Consider the following 24,675-nt stretch of genomic DNA (forward strand, 5'->3'; position numbering starts at 1 on the left):
GTCTAGAATGGGGTCCTTCACGGTCCAGTACACATATTACAAATTAAAATAATGTGGGTTTTGGTGTCAGACTTAGATCACAATCCTAGGTCTGCCTCTTCTTCCAGACTGTTCAGACCTTGAGCAGTCATGGAACCACCCTGAGCCTCAGTTTCTTCATCTGCAAATGGTGATAACAACTCTAACTTCCCAGCATTTTCATGAGGGGTAATGAGCGAGTGTATCTGTAGACTGGCTGACACAAAGTAGGTATTTTATAAATAGCAGCTATTATTCCTCACCTCCTGAGCTGACAAAAATGCTTCTCTAGAATTCCTTTTTACCTTTCTGTAGTAAAGCAGCACCCAACAACTTCAGTGTCTGCTTTTTGAAAGGATGTTAAGAGTTGGTGTATGTTCATGGGTTAATTTACCTCATGGCAGGTGATGGGCACAGTAATTGTTTTGAACAGAGACATTTTAGTGTAGTAGTTCTTGAAAAGGCACTAAGATGTTTACCAACCATTCTGGCAGAGAGAGAGTACTCAACTATTTCATTTCACCTGTGTGAGTGTCGCAGAGGCGGGTTCCTCCTGGGCTGGTCCCTGTGTGCAAACACTCCAGAACACTTGGGCTATTCACGTCCATCCTGTTTCTCTCCATTCCAGCATATTTAAATCCTATTCCTCTTCTTCAAGGTCCGTGTCAAAAACATTAGCTCCCACTGAAAGACTTCTCTGATTCTTTCCACCTGTAGGAATGTCCCTTTCTCCAATTCTCACCGCAGTCACTTTGTTATCATGGGCAGGATGTTTCTTTTTCATTGCAGTGTTCCCCATGGTGCCCTAGCACGCACAGTGAACCCCCAGTAAATGTATGTGGAATGAGTGAAAGAACAAGTTGAAATTAAAAGACATAACAGCTAAAGTCAACAGATGATCTGTTCTTAAAAAAAAAAAAAACTAACAATTTTTAGATAACTCCAGAGCCTGTACCTTCCTTGCTTCCATGGCTTTAAGGCAACCTTTGCTCCTCTTCAGCATCTGTGACCTGAACAAGCCACTTCACTTTTTCTAAGTCTCAGTGTCCTAATTTGTAAAGTGGAGATTAAAAATGCATTCCTCACAGAGACCTTGCAAGGATTCAATGAGGCAAAGTTTGGAAAATGCCTAGCACTTAGTAGGTTTTCAACCAAAGTAAGAAACTGCCTTCTTTTCTGAAATGCATACACCTTTTATTCACATCAGAGGCTGTTGGAAATCAAATATCATTGCCTCAATACATTTAAAGAGGAATTTGAAGTGATGATATCAGGAGAGACTCGAAAAGCATTTTATGTAATTTGTCAGTCACTTCAAGTAAAAATGAAGAAAAATAGGAATAGAAGGAAGCCATTTAAAGATGATAAGTATCAATTACCAAAAGCTGACAGCAAATATGTTGACAGGTGAAAATGGAACGCATTACCATAAAGACAAGTTAAAGACGGCTGCCCTACCGCTGCTCTTCAGCCAAGGGGAAGACCTTGTGAGAATTCTGATTCCTGGGCCCCACCCCCAGATCGGCTCAGTTCCTTTGAAAGTGTGGCCTGGGAATCTGCATTTTACACACAACTCAGTTTAATATTTTGGATGCTGACTTTGAGAACAACTCCTCTCCTGATCCTCACATCAGCCTGATATAAGTGTCCCTTTCGCAGTGTCCCACCTTTGTACCTGCAGTGCCCTTTTCCTGGAATGCCTACCCACCTTCCATGCCTGGAAAATTCTAGTATCTTTATTTGTTTTTAATTTTATTGAAGTATAGTTGATTTACAATGTTGTGTTGATTTCTTCTGTATAGCAAATGTCTCAGTTGTACATATATATATATATATTCTTTTCCATTATAGTTTGGCACAGGATACTGAATATAGTTTCCTGTGCTATACAGTAGGACCTTGTTGTTTATCCATCCTATATTCATAGTTTTCCTCTGTGAATCCCAAACTCCCAGTCTATCACTCCCCAGCCCCTCTCCCCCTTGGCAGCCACAAGGCTGTTCTCTGGGTCTGTGAGTCTGTTCTTGTTTTGTAGATATGTTGATTTGTATTGTATTTTAGATTCCACATATAAGCGATATCATGTGATATTTGTCTTTCTCTGTCTGACTTACTTCACTTAGTATGATAATCTATTCATGTTGCTGCAAAATGGCATTATTTCATTCTTTTTGATGGCTGAGTAATATTCTATTGTATATATGTACCATATCTTCTTTATTCATTCATCTGTCAATGGACATTTAGGTTGTTTCCATGTCTTGGCTATTGTGAATAGTGCTGCTGTGGACATAGAGGTGCATGTATCTTTTTGAATTATAGTTTGTCTAGGTATGTGCCCAGGAGTGGGATTGCTGGATCATATGGTAATTCTATTTTTAGTTTTTTGAGGAACCTCCATACTGTTTTCCATAATGGCCGCACTCGTATCTTTATTTTTTTTAATTTTTAAATTTTTTTAACATCTTTATTGGAGTATAATTGCTTTACAATGGTGTGTTAGTTTCTGCTGTATAACAAAGTGAATCAGCTATACGTATACATATATCCCCATATCCACTCCCTCTTGCATCTCTCTCCCACCCTCCCTATCCCACCTCTCTAGGTGGACACAAAGCACCGAGCTGATCTCCCTGTGCTATGAAGCTGCTTCCCACTAACTACCTGTTTTACATTTGGTAGTGTATATATGTCCATGCCACTCTCTCACTTCGTCCCAGCTTACCCTTCCCCCTCCCCATGTCCTCAAGTCCATTCTTTACATCTGTGTCTTTATTCCTGTCCTGCCCCTAGGTTCTTCAGAACCATTTTTTTTTTTTTTGGCTGCATTGGGTCTTTGTTGCCGTGCATGGACTTTCTCTAGTTGCAGCAAGTGGGGCTACTCTTTGTTGCCATGTGCGGGTTCTCATTGCGGTGGCTTCTCTTGTTGCGGAGCATGGGCTCTAGGCGTGTGGGCTTCAGTAGTTATGGCGTGTGGGCTCAGTAGTTGCGGCACGTGGGTTCTAGAGCGCAGGCTTAGTAGTTGTGGCGCACGGGCTTAGTTGCTCCACAGCATGTGGGATCTTCCCGGACCATGGATGGAACCTGTGTCCCCTGCATTGGCAGGCGGATTCTCAACCACTGTGTCACCAGGGAAGTCCTGAAAGATGTGTGATTCTAAATGCTTCTATTCTGTAAATACATCTGAGCTTTATAAAGAAGTTAAAAGAGTGGGGGAATTCTCTGCTGACAGAGAGGCATGACCTAGTGAAATAGGGTTGGAAAGAGAAGTTTCTATGGACAGTGTTGTGATGTGCTACTCAGCTCCCCCTTCAAGAATGGACTTACCCGCCCCCACCCCAGTTGCTAGAACTGCTGCTGGCAGACAACTCTTGGATAACAGCCTCCTTTGGGACTTCTTGATCTTCAGAGCTGCCTCACCCAAGGTCATCCAATAGCTGGTCAATAGCTGACTTTTACAGGGGTGTAAAAATCAGTCCAGTGTCCGAGCTTCCCATGGGGCTGGCTTAAACCATCACTGCAGCTACGTCTCCATTCAGCTTCCCCTTCTGCCCACTTTTCCTCCTTTCCTTCCCTTTCTCTCCCTTTCCCATCCCCTCTCTTCCCCACTCTCCCCTCCCCTCCTCTTCCCTTCTCTCCCCTAACCTCCCCTCCCTTCCCTTTCCTGCCCTTCCTCACAGATGTTGTCTCCAGAAGCTCCTCCTCACATATCCCCTACATGTCAATCTCTGTCTCAGAGTCGAATTTCCAGGAACCCAACCTGAGACACCCCCATTCAATTTGGTCACTGGAGACAAGTTAATCTGAGTATGCATATGCCCCCCGCCCGCCCTTGAGCATGCATACTTCATTGCCTACGGACACTTTGTATACACACTAATTGGGTCACCACTTTGTTAACCACTGATGATAAGTAAACTCTAAAAAGTCCTTCCTTAGGCAATCATTCGTTCATAGGCCTTTGCTTCTCACCTGTGCCTTTGCCGGGCAGGAGGGCGGTGAGCATCTAAATACATAGCTCCTGCCTGGGGAGCTCACGGTGTATCCCAGAAGAGCATAGTAAGAACCTGTTGCTGAACCAGCCAGAGGAGAGAACTAAGGTCAGAAGTGCCCAGCCACAGTGCCCCCTTAAAAATGTGTCACCAGGGCAGGAACGGATTTAGTTCTGAAAGCTCTTACCTTCAGCAAACGTCCCCAAACTGAGAATGACTCTTGCAGCTAGGGCTGTAGCAAAGATGGGATGCTGAGATGCACAAAGTGGAAAATGCCTTTCTAAGTGTTTTGGCAGAGTGCTTTTAATGGAAGGAAGTGCTTTAGTTACAGCTTTGCAATGTTGATGATGATGATAATGATTATATCTTGTTTGTATATACAGCTTTATCTCTTCCAAAGTGCTTTCCCACTTATTACCTAGTTGTCTGGTTGGGCTTGGAGGTACTTAGCAAGATAGCAGACAGGTTTCTGTGCCATGTAGGAAAGAGCCCTGGGCATTCTGGCTCCACAGTTTCAGTTAAGTTACTTAACTCCATCTCAACCTCAGTTTCTCATCTGTAAAATGGGGGTAATAACGCCTGCATTTCAGAACAGCCGTGATGTTTAAATGACATATTCTTTCATCCACGAGCACCTATTGAGCAATTCCTTTGTGCTGAGCACTGAGCTAGGTGTTAAGCACTTAAAAAGAAATACCTTTCTCTCAAGGAGCTTAAAAGGTGACTTGGACATGTTAACAAACAGTTATAATGTTGTAAATACATGAAGGAGGAGCAGTGAAGACATGACAAAGAAAAGGAAGTCACTGATTCAGCTTGGAGGAAAGATACCATGGGCTGAAGGGCCAAAAAGGATGCCTGGTATAGGGCAGAGGCAAGATGTTTTACTGAAGAAATAACACATTCACCCACTTTTCTCCTTGGCCTCATTATCTTGAAATACACAGGCACGTGCACAAACACACACACACACACACACATACATTTTATAACTAGGTAGGTGACATGCTAGGAAAAACTTGGAAAGTAAAAACAAAAAGAGGAAGAAAGGACTGGAGTAGGAAGGGGAAGGTTTGAATCCCAGTTCCACTGCTTAGCAGCTGTGAGTCCTAAGCACTCCAAGTCTCAGTTTCCCATCTGTAAAATGGGAATGATAGTGCTCAATTCATGGAATTATCCTAAGAAATTAAAAAATACAATGTACATGCCATTTTGTTTTCATTTCACTTGCATTTCATTAGATTGTCATCTATCAAATGGTAGAGCTAAGCTAGAACGTAGCAGTGGTTGGGTGTGTCGGGGATGGGGGAAGATAGAGTTTTTAAACTTCCAAACATAAGTTAATGAAAGAAGAATTTGCCAAATAGAATGAAGTAGGGCAATCGTAGATGGTGGTTCTTAAACTTACAAAAATTCTCCTCTGAGCAATTGGATAGGACACCCCTCCTCCTGGTTTCCATCCCGGCTGATTTCAGTGAGGGATCAGAGTCAGCTAATGATTCTGGCAAAAAACCCACAAGGGTAGACAATGTCATTTTAACACAAGAAGATTTTATAGGCCAGTGAGAAGAGAAAAGGCTGGAGTTGAAACTAGAAGGGCTGTCACGATATTTCTAAATATAGGGGCTGGGGGACAGGCTTGTCCTTTATGATGTGGCTGGCAAAACCTGCCTTAAAAGAGGCATGGTTCTCCAAATGGAGAAGAGGCTACTCTGGACAGTCTCTTCAGGAATGTTGCCTCCTCCTGAGAACAGAGCTCAGAGGAACTGGAGTATGTTTAAGGAGAGCCGTCAAAAAGGGAGGGGAGCACAGGCCAGAACCTATAAAGAAAGATTAGAGAACTGACTTCACTGGTCTCAAGTGGTACCTAGACATTTTAAAGTTCCCCAGATTATTCTAATATGAAACTATTGTCGAGAACCACTCGTATGGGAGAGTCTGAGAATCCAGGGTCCTTCCTGGAAGATACGCGTTTGGAAGATTAGCATGAGGGCTTGGTCTAGCCACCTAACCCAGAACCTCAGATGAGAGTTTGACCCCACAGGATCATCAAATAGACACACCTCTGGTTAAAGTGTTGGCACCTGAGTGTGGAGGGCAGAGTCTGTAGAAGATGACACGCTATTTGATGGCACCGCTTCCTCCCTGTAGATATTGAGGTAGACAGTCCTTATGCTGTTCATAAGTATGTAGAGGCCATTTAATAAATGGCGAAAATGCCCCAGGCACACTTAAAAATAGCATTTAATTTCTCATAACAATTACTCCTCATACTGGTGTATGGTGGAGTAAAGACCCCTCAGCCACAGTCAATCTCCTGAGAAATATTTGTTCATTAGCCTTCTCTTCATTAATGAAACTTCAAGAAGCTCAATACTTCTTATGAAATCTTTTTATCAGAATTAAAGAACATTGGATGAGCTTATTTCTGGGGCAATTTTTTTGTTTGTTTAAATTTTTATTGAAATATAGTTGGTTTACAATGTTCTGTTAGTTTCAGGCGTACAGAAAAGTGATTCAGTTATACATATATATAAATATATATTCTTTTTTTACATTCTCTTCCATTGTAGCTTATTACAAGATATTGAGTAGAGTTCTGTGTGCTATACAGTAGGTCCTAGTTGGTTACCTATTTCATATATAGTAGTGTATATATTTTAATCCCAAACTCCTAATTTATCCCGTCCCCTCCCCTTTGGTAACTACAAGTTTGTTTTCTATGTCTGTGAGTCTATTTCTGTTTTGTAAATAAGTTCATTTCTGGAGCAGTTTCTCCTTGCAGTGCCTTTGAACCACTGTGCAGAACATTCTAAGTGAGAATTATTAGGCATATTACAGCCACCCATGTTTGTTAAGGGGAAAAATTGAAAGGTTAGTGTGGCCAGTACCCTGTTTTTACTGGGAGAGTTTAATTTTTTTTAATTTTTATTGGAGTATAATTGCTTTACAATATTGTGTTAGCTTATACTGTACAGCAAAGTGAATCAGCTATATGTATACATAGATCCCCTCTTTTTTGGATTTCCTTCTCATTTAGGTCACCACAGAGCACCGAGTAGATGGGAGGATTTAATTTTTGTAAAGAATGAAAATATGGTTTTATTAAGGTTATAAGCCAAGGTGAAGCCTCAGGATTAAAGAAGGCTTGTTTTGTCTTAGAAAACAGCTTAATGACAGTGCACTTTTCTAGAAATGGAGAAAAGCTAAGACTGCCTATACTTTATTTTACTTTTCTCTTGCTTCCCTGTCATTTATTATTTGGACATCTACTGATGAGAGAGAGAACTTCTGGTGGAAACTCTAACCTCAGATATGGTTGATGTGGGATTTCGTACATTCTTTTGTCTTATCTTTGCTTTACACAGCAAAACTACCATGAAAATGTGGGATCTAAGGTCTTTCCAGGAGATCCATGGCTGATTCAAAGTGTATACATCCACTAGATTGCTGTGCAGGTGTCTTCCGGCCATCTAGGCTGGGGGCAGTTTGCTCCATAAATCATACTTCTGTAATCTCATCTCCCACTCCTTAAGGGTTTTAAACAGCACTTTGCATTAGCTCTGAATGGTGAGGAAAATAATACTTAAAACCTAGGAGCAGCACTGCAGTGAAAGAGCATGGACTGCACTTGGATTGGAATCCTGGACCCTACTACTTTCTAACCTAACTTCTCTGAGCCTCTGTTTCTGCATCTTATAAAAGCGGGACAGTAATACCAAATTTGGAGGGTTGCTGTGGGGATTTACCAGGATTACATAAGATAATATAATGCATGTCCAACATCTGGTTCTGTGTCTGGTACATTGTAGTTATTATTATTATTGCATTTTGTTTTCTATTATTATGTCCACTCATAGTTTCTGCAGTTTACAAAGTACTTCCATGTAGATATCTCATGAAATTTTTGAGTCACTCCAGTGAGGAAAGGTCATTTTAAGTGTAAGGACATGAAGGCTCACCAAATTGACCAGGGCACAGGCTACCTAAAGAAAGAAATCCATGGAACAGAGAGTTGCCAATTACTGGTGCTGTGTTCTTATCATGGGTTGGGAGGTGGCTGTGACGAGAATTCTGAAGGAGGTTACTTTATAAGGCAGCAAGACTGATAAGAATTATACCCTCTCAGACTTGGTGAGATAAAAGATGAATAAGGTCCAGAATCGGTCCCTACCTGAAGGTGTATAACTATTGCTCCAAATTGTAATGGGGGTAGGCAGGGGGCGGGGGGAAACCTGTACCAACCACTTCATTCCTTTTAATACACTCACTGTATAAAAGGGACAAGAGTCAAACAGGAACAGGATCGTTCATCTTTTTACAATTGTATGACTTTTATATTCTGCACTGGAGAAATAAGGACCAAGATTAAAGAAAGGATGGGGTTAGGGCTGTTTTTGTGGCTTCTTTTTTTAAATAGGCCTCTTGAGTCTCACTTTTAATTTTACAGAGCAACCTTTTGTCTCTTAACATGTTTTTGTTTAAAATGTCTTATTGGGGGCTTCCCTGGTGGCGCAGTGGTTGGGAGTCCACCTGCCGATGCAGGGGACACGGGTTCTTGCCCCGGTCCGGGAAGATCCCACGTGCCGCGGAGCGGCTGGGCCCGTGGGCCATGGCTGCTGAGCCTGCGCATCCGGAGCCTGTGCTCCGCAACGGGAGAGGCCACAACAGTGAGAGGCCCGTGTAACACACACACAAAAAAAGAAAAAGAAAAAGGAATAAAATGTCTTATTAATAGGGTTGTGCCATGGAGAGGATTTTATTCAAATTCAGCTATGCCAGACATAGAGAAATAATTTTATTTTAAAATGTACCCAATGATTATGATATTTAATATGACAACAGGTGTCGGGTTTCATTTTCTGAACAGTGAAGGTTTGAAGGCTTTTTTTCCCCCTTCTTTCTTTAAAAATAAATGTGCAATAGTATTTTAGAATCAGCTTGTGCATGTCTGCAAGAAATCCTACTGGGTTTTGATTGGGCTTGCACTGAATCTGTAGATCAGTTTGGTGAGATCTGTCATCTTAACAATATTGAGCCATCTGGCCCAGGAACATGATATGTCTCTTCATTTGTGTGGGTCTATTTTGGTTTCTTTCATCACCCTCTTGTAGTTTTTGACATGCAGGTCCCATGCATATTTTGGTGGATTTATACCTGAATGTTTCTCCTGTGTGTGTGCTATTGTAAATGGTACTGTTCTTTTTATTTCATATTCGAATTGTTCGTTGTTAATATATAGAAATGAGACTGACTTTTGTATATAAAAAATAAATGTGGGGCTTCCCTGGTGGCGCAGTGGTTGAGAGTCCACCTGCCGATGCAGGGGACACGGGTTCGTGCCCCGGTCTGGGAAGACCCCACATGCCGCGGAGCGGCTGGGCCCATGAGCCATGGCCACTGAGCCTACGCGTCCGGAGCCTGTGCTCCGCAACGGGAGAGGCCACGACAGTGAGAGGCCCGCGTACCGCAAAATAAATAAATAAATAAATAAATGTACATAGAAACAAACCAGAAAAGAGAGGTCTCGGGTGGAGAAATGGTAACTTACTTCACAGACACAAGGCAGTTGCATGAAAGATGGAGTAGGCTACCGCAGGCCAGGTACTTAGCAAAGTACCCAACACGTGTTCAAAGTATTAGTTCTTCCCTTCTCATGTTCTGTATTGTTCTAAAAGCCAGACTCTGTTAAGAGGAGGTTATGGGACTTATATTTGTGTGAGAGTTAAGATGTTAAGACTTAGTTTTAAGCAGACCTGGGTTTGGGTCTGGCTCTGCCCTATACTAGCTATGTAGTCCTGAGTATGTTTCTCCCTTTCTCTGGTCTTCTGTTTCCTACACTGCAATATGAGGATGCTACAAGATAAGGCGGTAGCCCGACTGTGCCAGGGCACACAGTGCCTGGCACCTAGCAAATGCTCAACATTTCTCGTTGTTGTAGTTGTTAAGTTTACAAGGAGGAAGATGCTGGAGAAGCATGAAGAAGAACTTTCTAACGATGCCTGTCCAACAGTAGAACAGGTTGAATGTGACATAGTGAGCCTCCCATCCCCTGAGGATGGAGCACCCCCTGTATAGGATGCCACAGGGCAAGTCAGGCTTCCCGAGAGTTTTCCCCTGGGTTGAGGGATTACGATAACATCATCACCCCCACCTTCACCCATGGTGGCATTAGAAGCAAGTGGTAGCCATTCTGGGTCTCCCCAGAGTCACCTAAGACACTTGACCCACAGACACAAAGAGCTTGGGGCAGGAGACAGAAACAGTACCCGTGAAGAAAACAAATGCAGACCAGACATACCTTTCCATCAGCTGTGGTTTATGACTGTACACTAAATTCAGTTGCTTTCTTTAGGAGGCTGGTGTTGAGACCCATCATCTCCAGCCCAGTGCCATCCATCCTGGCTTTCCCCAGGAGTACAGACAGACCAGGCGCCTTCCTAGTGTTCACTAATTAATTTATCTCATGCTTGTGATTTTACAGTGCTTAAGTGCTGGAGCATTTCTGTCTATTCTTCTCCCCGCAAAGCACCTCACGTTGCATAAAGACCATGAATCTCCATCGCAAACGCCGTCTGTCTTGGGCAGCCTGCTGACTGTCTGTCGTCTTGCTGGCACTGCCTCTTACAGCCAGAGTAACACATCCATTCATTTATCCTTAATGACATTTTTGACATTCCAATCAATTCATCAGATGTTCCTTATGCAAGACTTCTCCCACGCGGCCAGGCCAGGGTTCCAGGCCACTCTTGATGCATAATGCATGAGACTAGTGCACTGCTCAGTACCCTCTGACGGACGGACACATCTGCTATTCGAAAACTGTGTGTTCCTAACAGCCCTGGCTCCCCGAGTGATCCACACCGCTGCCTTCAGAGCCATTTTCTTCTATGCTTCCAGCTGGCTGAGCTCGGAGGAAACTGTACAGTTCAAGGAGAGATGTTCCAGTTCAGACACATACATGCAACAGTGCTGTGGGGGGTTGGGAGAGTAAGAGTGTGCCAAACCCCTGCCTTACTCAAGGATTTAGAGTAGCCTGAATTCCACTGATTCAGGTGGAAGATGGAACTCTGACAAAGCTGACATCTTGAATTTCATTACCCCGCTGCTACTTAAAAATAATGATCGTAAAGATATTCTGATAACAATAATGGGTATCAAAGAAGAAAGGAAAATTATCCTTAATACCTTCAATGTAACACATCAGCTTAGATATACTTTCTCCTAGTGATAATCACAATGTAGACACAGTTTTATTTTCCAGGTTTTTTTTTTAACTTAATGTGATCCAGTTAGCACTTTTCTATGTTGTTATATAGTAATCATTTTTAATGACAGTCCATCATTTTAATAGCTGTGTAATATTCCATCCAGAGGACACACCATAATTTACTGAACCGGCCCCCCATAGTTAGACAGTCATGAGGCTGTAACTGATCGTTTGCTGTCCAAGAGAAGAAACAGAGCAGGCTGTAGAAGCAAGCAGGGCTCTGCAGGCTGAGGAATGGGGGCCTCCAATCCCACCTGCTCCCTTTACCTGTTTTAGGAGTTTAGGATTAACCCTCTGGGCCTCGGATTCCTCATTTATAAAAGAAAAGAAATAATCACCACTTTATAGTGTTGCTGTGAGGATTACAGAAGGTAATCTCTGAAGGTACCTAATACATGGTAGTATTTACTAACTGGCAAACTGTTATGTTCCTATGTATATACCAGTGGTTCTCAATCAGGCACAGGGCAGTTCTGCCTACCCACCGCCCCTGGGACACTGGGCAGTATCTGAAGGCTTTTTTTTTTTTTTTTTTTTTTTGCGGTACGCGGGCCTCTCACTGCTGTGGCCTCTCCCGTTGCGGAGCACAGGCTCCAGACACCCAGGCCCAGCGGGCATGGCTCACGGGCCCAGCCGCTCCGCGGCATGTGGGATCTTCCCGGACCGGGGCACGCACCCGTGTCCCCTGCATTGGCAGGCGGACTCTTAACCACTGCGCCACCAGGGAAGCCCTGAAGACATTTTTGATTGTCACAGCTGGGAGTGGGAGGAGCCCCTGGAACCTGTTAGGTGGAGGCCAGGGGTGCAGCTGAACATCCTGCAGTGCACAGCCTGCACAGCAAAGAATTATCCTGCCCAAAATGTCAGTAGTGCCACCGTCGAGAACGCCTGGCATATGCGAAGCTGGGTTTTCCAGTATTAGCTACATAATATATGTATTCTCCTTTTTTACTGTTATTTTATTAGGATAAAATCCCAGGAAAATGGGAATCCTCGACTAAAGGGTATATTATGCTTACTGGCAGTTTTAGGAGAAATGGGATGGGGTGGGTGATGGGAATAAGGTTTCAGGTGACCAGTGGTGAAAAGACAGCAGATAAATGGCACGTGTTCCCCAGTGGGGCAGGAGATGACATCCCACAGACCAGTAGTTCTCCAAGGATAGTGCCCGCATCTCCTAGGGAGTTGGAAATGCACATTTTCAGGCCTTACCTCGTACTCACCAAATCAGGAAGTCTGAGAGTGGAGCCCAACAATCCCTGTTTTAACATGCTTCCTGGGTGCTTCTGATGTACCCTCAGGTTTGAGAATCACTCCCATGCACCATCTGCAGCAAAAGGCCAACTTATAGTATTGTAGAACCCGTAGTATAAGTAGAACCCGTTCAAGTCCAACACTTGGTGCAGAAGTAGATTAAAAGTGTCAAGCCTAAGTCATGAGGATGCTCAAATATGGAATGGAGCAATGATAAATGAATTAAAAGTGCCAGGGCTTCCCTGGTGGCACAGTGGTTGAGAGTCCGCATGCCGATGCAGGGGACGTGGGTTCTTGCCCAGGTCTGGGAAGATCCCACATGCCGCAGAGCGGCTGGGCCTGTGAGCCATGACCGCTGAGCCTGCGCGTCCGGAGCCTGTGCTCCGCAATGGGAGAGGCCACAACAGCGAGAGGCCCACGTACTGCAAAAAAAAAAAAAAAAAAGTGCCATCCATTCATTCATTTCATCAGTAAACAGTTTTAAAGCTTTTACAACATGGTACCAAGTGCTGAACTAGGTGCTAGAGGAAATACATATATGAACTAATGTGCATTATGCAAATTGTGATAATGAGGGGCGATGAGAGTGAGCAGGCCAATGACTAGGATATAAAACAGAAGTGAGATATGTCCTGTAAGGGAGAGGTCAGAAAATGCCTCCTGGAAGAAGTGGTGTTTGAGAGGGAACTTGAAGGATTTGTGATTATCTATTAATACATTAATTCAACAAGTGTGTACTGAGTACCTGCTTGTGCCCAAAACTGTGCAAGGCCCTGTCTGTGCAAGGCCCTATCTGTGCAAGGCCCTATCTGCACAAGGCCCTATCTGCACAAGGTGAACAAGGCCGGCATGGACCTTGCCCCTGCGGTTACAGGCTAGCAGGGGAGATAATCATGGAGGCTGACCATCTGGCAAGCAGGAGTGATTTCTGGATGGGGAGTAAAGGTCTGGGGTGGGCTGGGGGTAAAAGAGAGAGCACCCCTGGGAGCCCTGGGTTGAGATCTGAGAAGAGGTGCAGGTACAGGGGTGTGAAATGCAGAAGGAGGTTGGCTGAGCTGGGGGAGGAACACAGAGCCTTGGTGATCAGGAGAGACTGCTTGGAAGAGGTTGCTTGGGATAAAGTTTGGAAGATGATAGCCATCAGTTCATCCATGCACAGGCTAGATGTGAAAAGCAGGCAGACCATCGACGGGTGTCCAAGAGGGCCTAAGAAACAAGAAGCAGAGTTCAGCTCAGCCTCAGCTCAGAGACTAATCCTCATATAGGGACCTAGAAGGGGCTGCCTGAAGAGGTGATGAGTCCTTGTCTCTGGAGTTGGACAGTCACGGGGGTGGAGAGGGGGACATCCACTTGCTGGGGGTGTTGCAAGGGGTCTCCCAGCTGGGGTGGGAGAATGACTTTCCAGCCCAGAGAATCCAAGATTCTGTAACTTGTAATGGCCTGAAACTGAGGGTCAGAGAGTGACTGGGAGAAAAGTATCTGTCCGAGTATCTGGCTTGGTTTATGGTCGAATAAGCACAAGGTATGGATGGATCAAAAGGAGCACAGGAAGAAAAAGTATTCAGTAGTCACCTTGCTTCCCTGGAGTGCTCATCTCAGGGAGCAGATCAGACACCAAGTTAAAATTAAAATAAAGCAAGGAAGAAGGAATGCAGATGGCCAGTATGAAGAAGGAGGAGAAAAAGAAATAGCATTTGCTGAGTGTCTGTTATAGGCCAAAGACCATGCTAGGGAATTAACACATATTATTTCTAATCATCCTAGTAACTCTGTGAAATAGGGCTTATCAAATACCTTTCTACACGAGTCTCGTAGAGACGGAGACACAGTCATGATCACACAGCTGGTTAGAAGCAGGTTAGCCTGGGGCCAAGGTCCGTGATATTTCCACAACACTAAGAACAGAGGGCATTTCGTCTGGCCCAGGGGTTCAGAGCCCAGTGGTCTGAAAGCATTCAGGGAAGTTCCCACTGTCTGTGCCATAGATTCTGTCCTCATGTTCCTTTGAAGCATTTATTTCCTTCCCATTGCCTAGTATTTAACAAACACTTATATGGAGCTTGTTTGGGAGATGACAGATCCTATTGTAAGTACTTTAATATTTAGAAGTCAGCATCTACTGCAAATGGTTGTTGTGAGAATTCACAATAATTATCCCTATTTAACAGATGAGGAAACTGAGTTACAAAGAGGCTAAGTAATTGTCCAAGGCTACATAGCCAGTAAACGGTGGAGCCAGGATTTGGACTCAGGCAGTCTTGTTCCGGAGCCAATGCTGTTCCCACTAGGCTCTGCTTGAGGATCTAAGGGGTAGTGTGGCCGTGGACCCAGCAGCAGGAGGGCCTTGCATCTGTCTTAGGTCCTCTGCTCTGCAGATTCCCCTGCCCTGCTCCAGAGGATGGTCAGACTGGGTCTGACTCTGTCCTTAGTGGAAAGAGAGCCCACCCAGGCAAGGAAGACAGAGAGGCAGCCACAGGCTGAGGAGAGAAGCAGACGCAGGTAGAGGCACAGACATGGAGAGCAAGACAGCAGAGAGATGGAGGTGTCAGAGGTGGTGGCCAAGGTCCCTTGACCTTTTGAATTGTGATAAGATGTGCTACTATTGCTTCTGTAACTTTGCCATTCTGGTGGAAGCATGGAGAAGCCCCAAGGTAGGGTGATGGGGGTAGGAGAGGAAGGACCCACCAGTTATCTTGCAAGATTGGTACCCAACAGAGGTCATGAGCAGACAGGATATGTAATGCCTAAAGGATGTGAGTGGATACGAATGTCAACTTTCTGGCTGCATGTATGTGCTTATATGAGTCACTGTGTGTTTGCCTGGAGAGGCAAGGAGCCAGCTGAGAAAGCTTTGGGACAAGGGTATACATGTGTGGGTCCTTGGCTTAGCGTGACATAACAAGGACTCTTAAAGAACATTCAGAGGCCTGACTGCCTGAGTTTGAATCCCAGCTCTCTCTTTTTTAAAAAATAATTAATTAATTTATTTTTGGCTGCACTGGGTCTTCATTGCTGCACGCGGGCTTTCTCTAGTTGCAGCGAGCAGGGGGCTACTCTTCGTTGCAGTGCGCGGGCTTCTCATTGCGGTGGCTTCTCATTGTGGAACACGGGCTCTAGGCATGCGGGCTTCAGTAGTTGTGGCACGCGGGCTCAGTAGTTGTGGCGCACAGGCTTAGTTGCTCCGTGGCATGTGGGGTCTTCCCGGGCCAGGACTTGAACCCGTGTCCCCTGCATTGGCAGGCAGATTCTTAACCACTGCACCACCAGGGAAGCCCCCAGCTCTATCTCTTAAAGTACGTGTGGCTTTCGGTGAGTTACTTCAACTCTGCCTCATTCTCTCATCTACAAAATGGGGTTAGTAATACCATCAATCTCCTAGAGTTATTAAGAGAATTCAAGAAGTTAATACGCCGTGTTTGTGATAGCCTTAAATAGTGCCTGGAAAGGATTAAGTGCTATATGCGTGTTTATTAAATAAATACAATAAATTTAGGATTTATTGTTTCATGGTCACTGTATTCATTTCGTAGGACTGCCACAACAAGGTGATGGTTTAAAAGAACTAAATGTATTCTCTCACAGTTCTGGAGGCTGGAAGTCTGAAATCAAGGTGTCAGTGGGGGTCAGGCTCCCTTTGAGGCTCTGAGTAGAGTCCTTCTTGCCTCTTCGTCGTGGCTGGTGATGGCTGTAACATCCTCAGCATTCCTTGGCTCGTAGCTGCCTCACTGCATTCTCCGCCTCTGTCCTTACACAGCCCTCTCCCCGTGCGTCTCTGTCCAAATTCCCCTCTCCTTGTAAGACCACCAGTCATACTGGATTAGGGCCACCTTAACTGGATTACACCTGTAAAGACCCTCTTTCCACGCCTGCATTGGCCACCAGTTCTGCTTCTAGAAAACCTGAGAACAGTTGTGGGTTTTCCCTTTTTTCCCTGTATTATAAATATTTTAGTAGGATTTTGGGAGAAGTTTTAGAAACCGCTGTCTTATTAAGGAAACACTTCATAATGTTTTGTATTTTTCTAAAATTGTATCTCCTTTTTAACTTGAGGGTGCTGAGAATGGATCTGAGTGAACAAAACGAATGGTAATGACTTTTTTCCTGTCATTTTAGTAAAATATTTCTAAAGTAAAATATCTAATGCTGTAAAGAGGCAATAAAAATACTGAGATTATTAAAAAAACAAAAGACCCTATTTCCAAATAAGGTCACATTCACAGGTACCAGAGGTTAGGACTTCAGTATATCTTTTAGGGGAACACAGTTCAACTGGTAACAGTCATTTAAAAAGCATCAGTTCTTGCTGTGGTTCTCAGATGCCAGCTCCCCCCTATATTGAAGTCAATACCAAAAAGTGGAAACGGGGCTTCCCTGGTGGCGCAGTGGTTGAGAATCCGCCTGCCAATGCAGGGGACATGGGTTCGTGCCCTGGTCCAGGAAGATCCCACATGCCGTGGAGCAGCTGGGCCCATGAGCCATGGCCGCTGAGCCTGCGCATCTGGAGCCTGTGCTCCGCAACGGGAGAGGCCACAACAGTGTGAGGCCCGCGTACCGCAAAAAAAAAAAAAAAAAAAAAAAGTGGAAACGATGTGTCCCTGGTAATTCAGTGAGGTATTTGGAGACCTGGGGCTGGTACCCAGGTGTCCTACCTCCTGGTCCTGGTCCTCCGCCGTGATAGGGACTCTTCAGTCATTCAGATCAGCTGAAGAGTGGGTTCTCAGCAATGGGGATATCACACTTCAGCATGCATTAGGATTGCCTGGAGTGCTTATTACGCATCTGGAGTTTCTGATTCATGGGTCAGGGGTGGGGCTGGAGAAACTGCATTTCTAGTATGTTCCCAGGTGAAGCCGATACTGCTGGTCCAGAGACTCCTTGGAGAAATCAGTGTTCTACATCGGTGGTGCTTAAGCTTGGTGGCACATTACGACGACCAGGAGAGCTTCTAAAAACCCAAATGCCCAGGCTGCACCCTAGACCAATTAAATTAGAATCTCATCAGTAATTTTTAAAGCTCCCCAAATGATTTGTGCAGCCAAGGTTGAGAAGCACGGCTGTAGAATACATCAAAGAATGTTTTTAGAGAAAAGCCATTCTTCAGGGTATCTATTTTAGAGGATTCATATTTAATAAATAATGAGGCCGTTTAAATCAACATGGCTGTTTCCTATATTTAGAAGATAACCAGAGAGCATTTACTGAGTGCTTACTGTGTACCATGCACTGGGGAAAATGCTCTGGTAACTACACACCATTTAATCTTCACAAACACTTTCCCTTCCTTGGGAGTGCTGTTGCTACCTGCAATTCTATAGACAGGAGGAAACTGACATGCAGAGGCATGTGTAACTTGCAAGAACTCACACAGCTAGTCTGATATGGAGCCAGGTTTTGATGCCAGGCTGTCTGGCACCAAAGTTGATGTTAACTGCTGTGCCATCCTGCCTCCTGAAAGAAGAGAAAGTGGTGTGTTCTCCTTTTCATCCTGCACTTTTCCGTGTTCTCATTTACACCATCAACTCTGCTGTGCGGTAGCCCAGCCTCTGCCTCAATTACAGTTATTCTGAGTTAGTGGAGTTTGGATTAATGAGGTTTTGCTGCATTCATAAGGGGCTAGAATTGTTACCATGGACTGAACTTGCACTTCTGGTTTTATCCCAAAAGGAGAGGTAGGGGAAAGTTGGAACAGGTATCCTGAGCTGGTAGGCAGAAAAGAAAGCAAGGTTAGGGTCCTGTGGCTTCCACGGATATGCTGCATGACTTGTCTAAGCTCCTCCTCTGTCTGGCCTCAATTTCTTTTACAAAATAAGAGAATGGTGCAGTTCCCTTCCAGTTTCTGATGTATAAATTTAATTAGAGGTTCAATCATGTCAGCATAGAAGTGTCTGTCTGGGCTTCAAAGAGCACAATGCTGGCTTTTAATAGGAGTAGTGTTCCTGCTGTGTTTTCTTTGTCTGCCTCCTATGGACTGAGCTATCTCTCTGGCTCCAGGGTTCCAACCTTTGTGTTTTCCCAGGAAAGTCTGTCCAGAGATGCCAGTAGAGGATGGGTCAAGGAAAACCCTATGGAGAAAGGAAAGAGTGCCTGGTCAGTGTCTCCCCTGGAAAGTGGGCATGGCTCTTCACGTCCAGGGAAGAGCCCTGTGGAACCAACACTCTCCCTCAATTGTCCGGGTCTCCTGTTCTCCACCCACATATTCAAGGGTTTTGCAGGGTGCAGATGCTGGAATCCCTACCACCTCTTTCCCGGGTAGTTTCTGAGTCTCTCCGTGAACTCCTCCAATAATGGAGGGCTCATTATTTCCAAAAGCCTAAACAGAGCAGGGGTCATGTCTGGCTTTTCACATCATGGTCTCCTGCTGTCTAACAGCCACTTCTGTCTAACCACCTACAAAGTAGGTGCTCATTAAATATTTTTCCAACCAATTAATGTGCAAAGAGAAATGAACTACTAACTTTAGGGAGGAGACAAAGACTTCTAAGAGTAGGGGGGCCTTTGAGTTGGCCCCTTAAAGGTGAAGAGAAGGTTGCCAAAGAAGAAAACATGGGAAGGGCAATTCGGCACTAGGCACTTTCAAAAGAGACCCAAGCAGTTCTACTTTGCTAGAAATTTCTTCCTTGTGTCAAGCCAATGTCGTGGTTCTAATTCTGACCCCTGGGACCACACAGAGCCAGATGTCACGTGTGTGAAGAGAGCATTCCAGAATATTCCCTCTCCATGAGAAACATCCCTGTTTCAGACACTCTTCCTTCTCCTCTCGTAGCATGATTCCAGAACCTTTCACAGCCCTTACAGTCCTCTCCGTGGAGCCATTCCACCTGCCACCCTCCCTTATCAAGAGTGGTGCTCAGGATAAACCACAGAAGTCATGGTCCATCGTGGGCACATGCCTGGCCACCTACCCTCGCTCAGCTAACCAGCAAAAGTCGGGGGGACCTCCAAGTGATCGGTTAGAAGGAAGAATACCACCAGCCACATCACATTGTCCCAACCTGTCAGAAGCAGGGAACTTTGGATTGCTATGTCTTAAAACATTCTTCAGCTCTAGAGATGACCCAGCAGAGGAATAGATAGGCTTGTACAATGCTCTCTTTTTAACAGCTCTTGGTACCCCCTGCTGGTGAAATTGTGTGACCCAACTGGCAGGAATCTCAGAACAACTGCAGGAAAAAATGCCAAGTTCGGGAAGTCACAAGTGCTTGAGTCTTGAGGGATCTGAGGACAGCATGAGTTATGCGACCATCCCATATATCATGTGACTATCTTACATGAGGTTTTTTAAAAAAACGTTCTATAGCTATGGCTATTCTGTGGGCTCTGAGGGAAAACAAAGGTCTCGACTTCTGTGAACATTCCATCAATTCTTCAAACACCCCAGGAAGGAAATGCTAAGTTGTTAGACAAAAATAATTCATTAACTAGAAGTATTTCAGGTCACAAACTAATTTCATGCAGCTTTTTCTTCCTCTTTCCTTGCATACATCTTTTTTTTTAAGTGGTTATAATTTGTACTCAGAGTAGGATGACAGTCTTTTCTACACTTCAGATTGTAGACTTTTAAACATAAATTTGCACAACAAATTTATTGAGCTCTGGCTGTGTGCCAGACACTCAGCAAGAAATTGGAGTAGGTACAGGAAGTCGAAAGAGGTTCGCGCAAGAGGTTCTTGCCTTCCTGGGTAGGAGGGTTGAATCACTGCAATTGGCTTAGTCAAGTGCTTAGCCGACATGGCAACGAGGCCCTCCTTGATCTCCTGACGGGGTTCAAACCGGCTACTTGCTGCTCTCCCCTATATGTATGTGTTTTTCCTTCTTGGATTTCATCACCTTTGTGATTTTATATCGATTTATGTATTTACCTGTTTAGTGCCTGTCTTTGCCTCTAGTGTCTGTGTTTTGTGAAGGTCAAGATCATGTCCAGTGTTTGATGCTATGAACTTCTTACATCTAGCAGAGACTGGCACGTGTAGGTGCTAAGTAAATTTGTGTTCAATGGGAGAGTCAGCCGGGAAGAGAAAACCACACATCTGCTTAGGGAGCAAGAGGAAACCTCAGAGAAGATGTGACTTTTTTTTTTTTTTTTTTTTTTTTTGCGGTACGCGGGCCTCCCCCTGCTGTGGCCCCTCCCGTTGCGGAGCACAGGCTCCGGACGCGCAGGCTCAGTGGCCATGGCTCACGGGCCCAGCCGTTCCGCGGCATGTGGGATCCTCCCGGACCGGGGCACAAACCCGCGTCCCCTGCCTCGGCAGGCAGACTCTCAACCACGGCGCCACCAGGGAAGCCCAAGATGTGACATTTGAATGCCACTGAGCCTCGAAGGATAAAGAGGAGGCGGCCCGGGGAGAAGAATGGGGGCACACTGCGGAGTAGGGAATACTGAGGAGTGGTTAGAACAGGAAGATGAGGTAGTTGGTGTTTCCTAAAAGGAGACACGTGTGGAAAGTAAGGCTGTTGAAGCCTGGAGCCATAGGTCTTGTACGCCCCGCTCACAAGTTTGGGATGTTCCCCTCTGTTCAGGAAAAAGAGGGAGGGGTATCGACTAAACTCTATGACTACAGGAATGAATAGGATTTTTCCTTAATTACTAAGAGGGTTTTTTAGTGATTACATTTTGAATAAGATCCCCAAAGTATGGTTTTGTGTTTTATTTCCTTCTACAACCCTTCCATTTCCATTTTGTAGCTGAAACACCTGTCTACATATTTTAAAATTTTACATAGCCTCATCATCACCATGAAAACATAGGGTCAACCATGGGTGAAAAACTAAGGATGTAAAAACCTGAGATTTTTACCACTCCGTTGTCCAGTTTTTAAATATCTATGTTTTAGAGAGGCTCCATTAAAAAATTTTTTTATCCAGGGGTTCAGAGCTACCCAAACATTTCTGTAAAATGCCATTTTTCATAGATGGAGCAAGACCTTTTTTTTTTTATTCCTTTGGAAACCAATGATTTGTGCCTAAGACAACTCTTTCCATATTGTGCAGATCTCATCATTTCCCATTTTACGCTCAAGTAAAGAGCACACCCGGGCTTCCCTGGTGGCGCAGTGGTTGAGAGTCCGCCTGCCGATGTAGGGGACATGGGTTCGTGCCCCGGTCCGGGAAGATCCCGCATGCCGCGGAGCGGCTGGGCCTGTGAGCCATGGCCGCTGGGCCTGCGCATCCGGAGCCTGTGCTCCGCAACGGGAGAGGCCACAACAGTGAGGGGCCCAAGTACCGCAAAAAAAAAAAAAAAAGAACACACCCATTGCTGAGGATGAGGCAGGATAAATGTCATATTTCTAAGCAAATGGAGGCCTTTATCGGTTTCAGGAAGACTTAGGTTTATTCCACCTTGACCTTGGAAGACCTGCCTTGACTCTGTTTCTGGAAAATGGACCAGTTTGGGGGTTGAGGATGATGGGTGGGGAACAAGAACAGTCTGATCTTCCAGTGCTTGGATGCAACTGTCACCATCTGACTGTGATTTTATTCCCCTTGCACATGTCCCAAAGGAAGCTGGCCAAGAAGCAGAAGGAGACACAGAGTGGAGCGCAGAGGGAGATGGGGCCCGTGGCCTCGGCTGACAAACCCACCACCAAGCTCAGCACCAGCCGCAACGACGAAGGCTTCTCCTCTAGTCCACAGGACGTTAATGGATTCAGTAAGTGGAGCCAACTAAGGGGAAGGGGACATCCGTACCAGCTTGACCCTGGTACCTCTGCTGTTGACCCCTCACAGTGTCAGGTGCTATAGGACATGGAGTCTGGATGCTTCCCTGGGGTGGTCCAGGGTGAAGGTGATCCCTGGCAAAGACATGGGGCCACCCATCCAAAAAGGAGAATTTCAGAACCTCAAAGCAGATGGAAATGAGGGCAAGCCATCTTAACTGCTGCTTGTGTACACAGAGGCAGGTTAAAACTAATAATAGTTAAAAAAAAAAGAAGGGCTTCCCTGGTGGCGCAGTGGTTGAGAGTCCGCCTGCCAATGCAGGGGACACGGGTTCGTGTCCCGGTCTGGGGGGATCCCACATGCCGCGGAGTGGCTGGGTCCGTGAGCCATGGCCGCTGAGCCTTGCGCGTCCAGAGCCTGTGCTCCACAACGGGAGAGGCCACAACAGTGAGAGGCCCGCGTACCACAAAAAAAAAAAAAAAAGAAGAAGAAGGAAGGCATGGTTGTGCCCTTAAGGAGAAAAGTATGCCAAGCTGAATTGAGTGTCTTACAGTTATCAAAACAGTGCCGCACATAAACCACATAAAGTAGATGAGTTATGGGTTATCACTGTCTCCATTTCTCAGCTTATGAAACTGAGGCTCAGACTTCTCTGATGTCCCATGGCTGATGAGTAACTTATCCAGACCTGGAAGCCATGCCTTCCAAGCCTTGGTCAGTTTCAAGACACAGCTAGTGATCCAAGTGGCATTTAGTCAAGAGCAGTGGTGTCCTCATGCAGAGTTAATACAGGATCCCAAGCTAATAGTAGTGGCTACAATTTCAGGGTTCACCCCATCCAAAGGAGCACATCAAGACTAGTAAACTAAAGCTAGTTTAGTTTAGTCTAATCTTGGGGATCAGACTCAAGAGTGCTGACTTTTGCTCTGAACTTTCTGAAAACCAGTTCTTTTTCTGAATTGCGTAGAAATGCTAGATTCCCCAGCCTCTTCTCCAAAGTGGGGAAAGCAGGAAATCTAAAGGAATATGAGCAGAGACAAATGTTCCCCCTACACTGTGCCAGTGGCAAAGGGAAGAAATCATATTTTGTACAAATCACTTAGATAAGGTCCATTTGGGATGACAGGGATCTATGAGAGGATGAAGAAAGAAAGGAAACAAGTATTTACAGACCACCTTCATCTGCACCACAGCCTTGTGAGATGCTTAGTATGATTGTTCCCATTTTATAGATGATATATCCAGAAGGTCAGTGTTTGGCTGACCTTCCCACAGTTACACAGCTGCTTCCTGATGGATCCAGGATCCAAGGGTACCTCAGACCCATGATTCCTAACCTCAAGTGTACCACAGCACCTACCTGAGGCAGTTTTCAAAATCCACATATCTGAGCCCCACACCTTACCTGCTGAATCAAAATCTCCTGGGGCACGGGGAGTGGGATGGGGACTCAGGATGTGGATTTTGTAAAAGCCGCGCAGGGGGTTCTTGTAGGCACCCTGTTAAGAAGGCTGAACTTTGAAAGAGGCAACAGCTATTTTCACATATTGACGTGCTACCTTGGGAAAGAGAGATTTTGTTCTAAACCTATAAAGACTGAAAAAATAGTAAAATGAATACTCATGTAGTCTTTACCTAGATTCACCAATTGTTCGCATTTTGCAATATTTGCTGTCTCTCTCTCTCTCATATACACACACACACACTATATGTATACATACATTATATATATATATATGTATATATATATATATATATATAAATATATATATATAATTTTATGAACCATTTAGAAGTAAGTTTTAGACATCATGACACTCCCCCTCCAGAGAATTCAGCATGTGTTTCCTGAGGACTAGGACAGCTCTTCAGCATAACCACAGTGAAATTATTTTACCCAAGAAATATAACCTTGTTTCAATCTCTGATAGACCAGAGTCCATAGCTGAATTTCCCCCATGGCCCTAAAATGTTCTCTCTTATTGTCACTATCTTTTGATCCAGGATCCAGTCAAGGTGCTCACTTTATATTTGGCCACCACGTCTCCCATCACCTTTCTGTCTACAACAGGCCTCCCACCTTTCATTTTCCTTTCAGGATGCTGACATCTTTTAAAAGTCTAGGCCACTTGTCCACAGAATGTTCCACAGTCCAGATTCGTCTGATTTTTTTCATCATGATCACACTCAGGTTAAACATTTTGGCAAAAATGCTGCACAGGTCACGTTGTGTATGTACTTCCCTTTGCATCATTTCAATAGATGCCTGCTATCCCTTTGCCCACTCTTGGTGACGCTAAGTTGGAATACTTCTTAAGGTTGAGAAATGGCTTTTAAAGACGAAGGCTAACAGCACATACTGATTATTTCGTGAGTAAATATTTAACTTCTATTTTCCTCAGAGAGCAGCACAAGTTTGCAGTCTGCCTAAACACAGTCAATTCTTAATCCATTCTCCACCCAGGTGAATTTCTGGGATTCATACAT

At 44.8% G+C, this 24,675-nt stretch overlaps 1 protein-coding gene across 1 annotated transcript in view; it reads left to right on the forward strand.

Annotated features, from left to right (window-relative positions):
- PTPRT (protein tyrosine phosphatase receptor type T) overlaps positions 1-24,675 on the forward strand; it is a gene marked incomplete at both ends in the record, with an annotated part of 1,089,241 nt that overhangs the window by 932,690 nt on the left and 131,876 nt on the right. The window contains 1 exon segment of the mRNA XM_081255209.1: positions 22,032-22,180. Within this exon segment, the coding sequence (XP_081111335.1) occupies positions 22,032-22,180 (149 nt within the window).

This window comes from Mesoplodon bidens (assembly GCF_964165515.1).
Source record: "Mesoplodon bidens genome assembly, chromosome: 15".
Classification (NCBI taxonomy): domain Eukaryota; kingdom Metazoa; phylum Chordata; class Mammalia; order Artiodactyla; family Ziphiidae; genus Mesoplodon; species Mesoplodon bidens.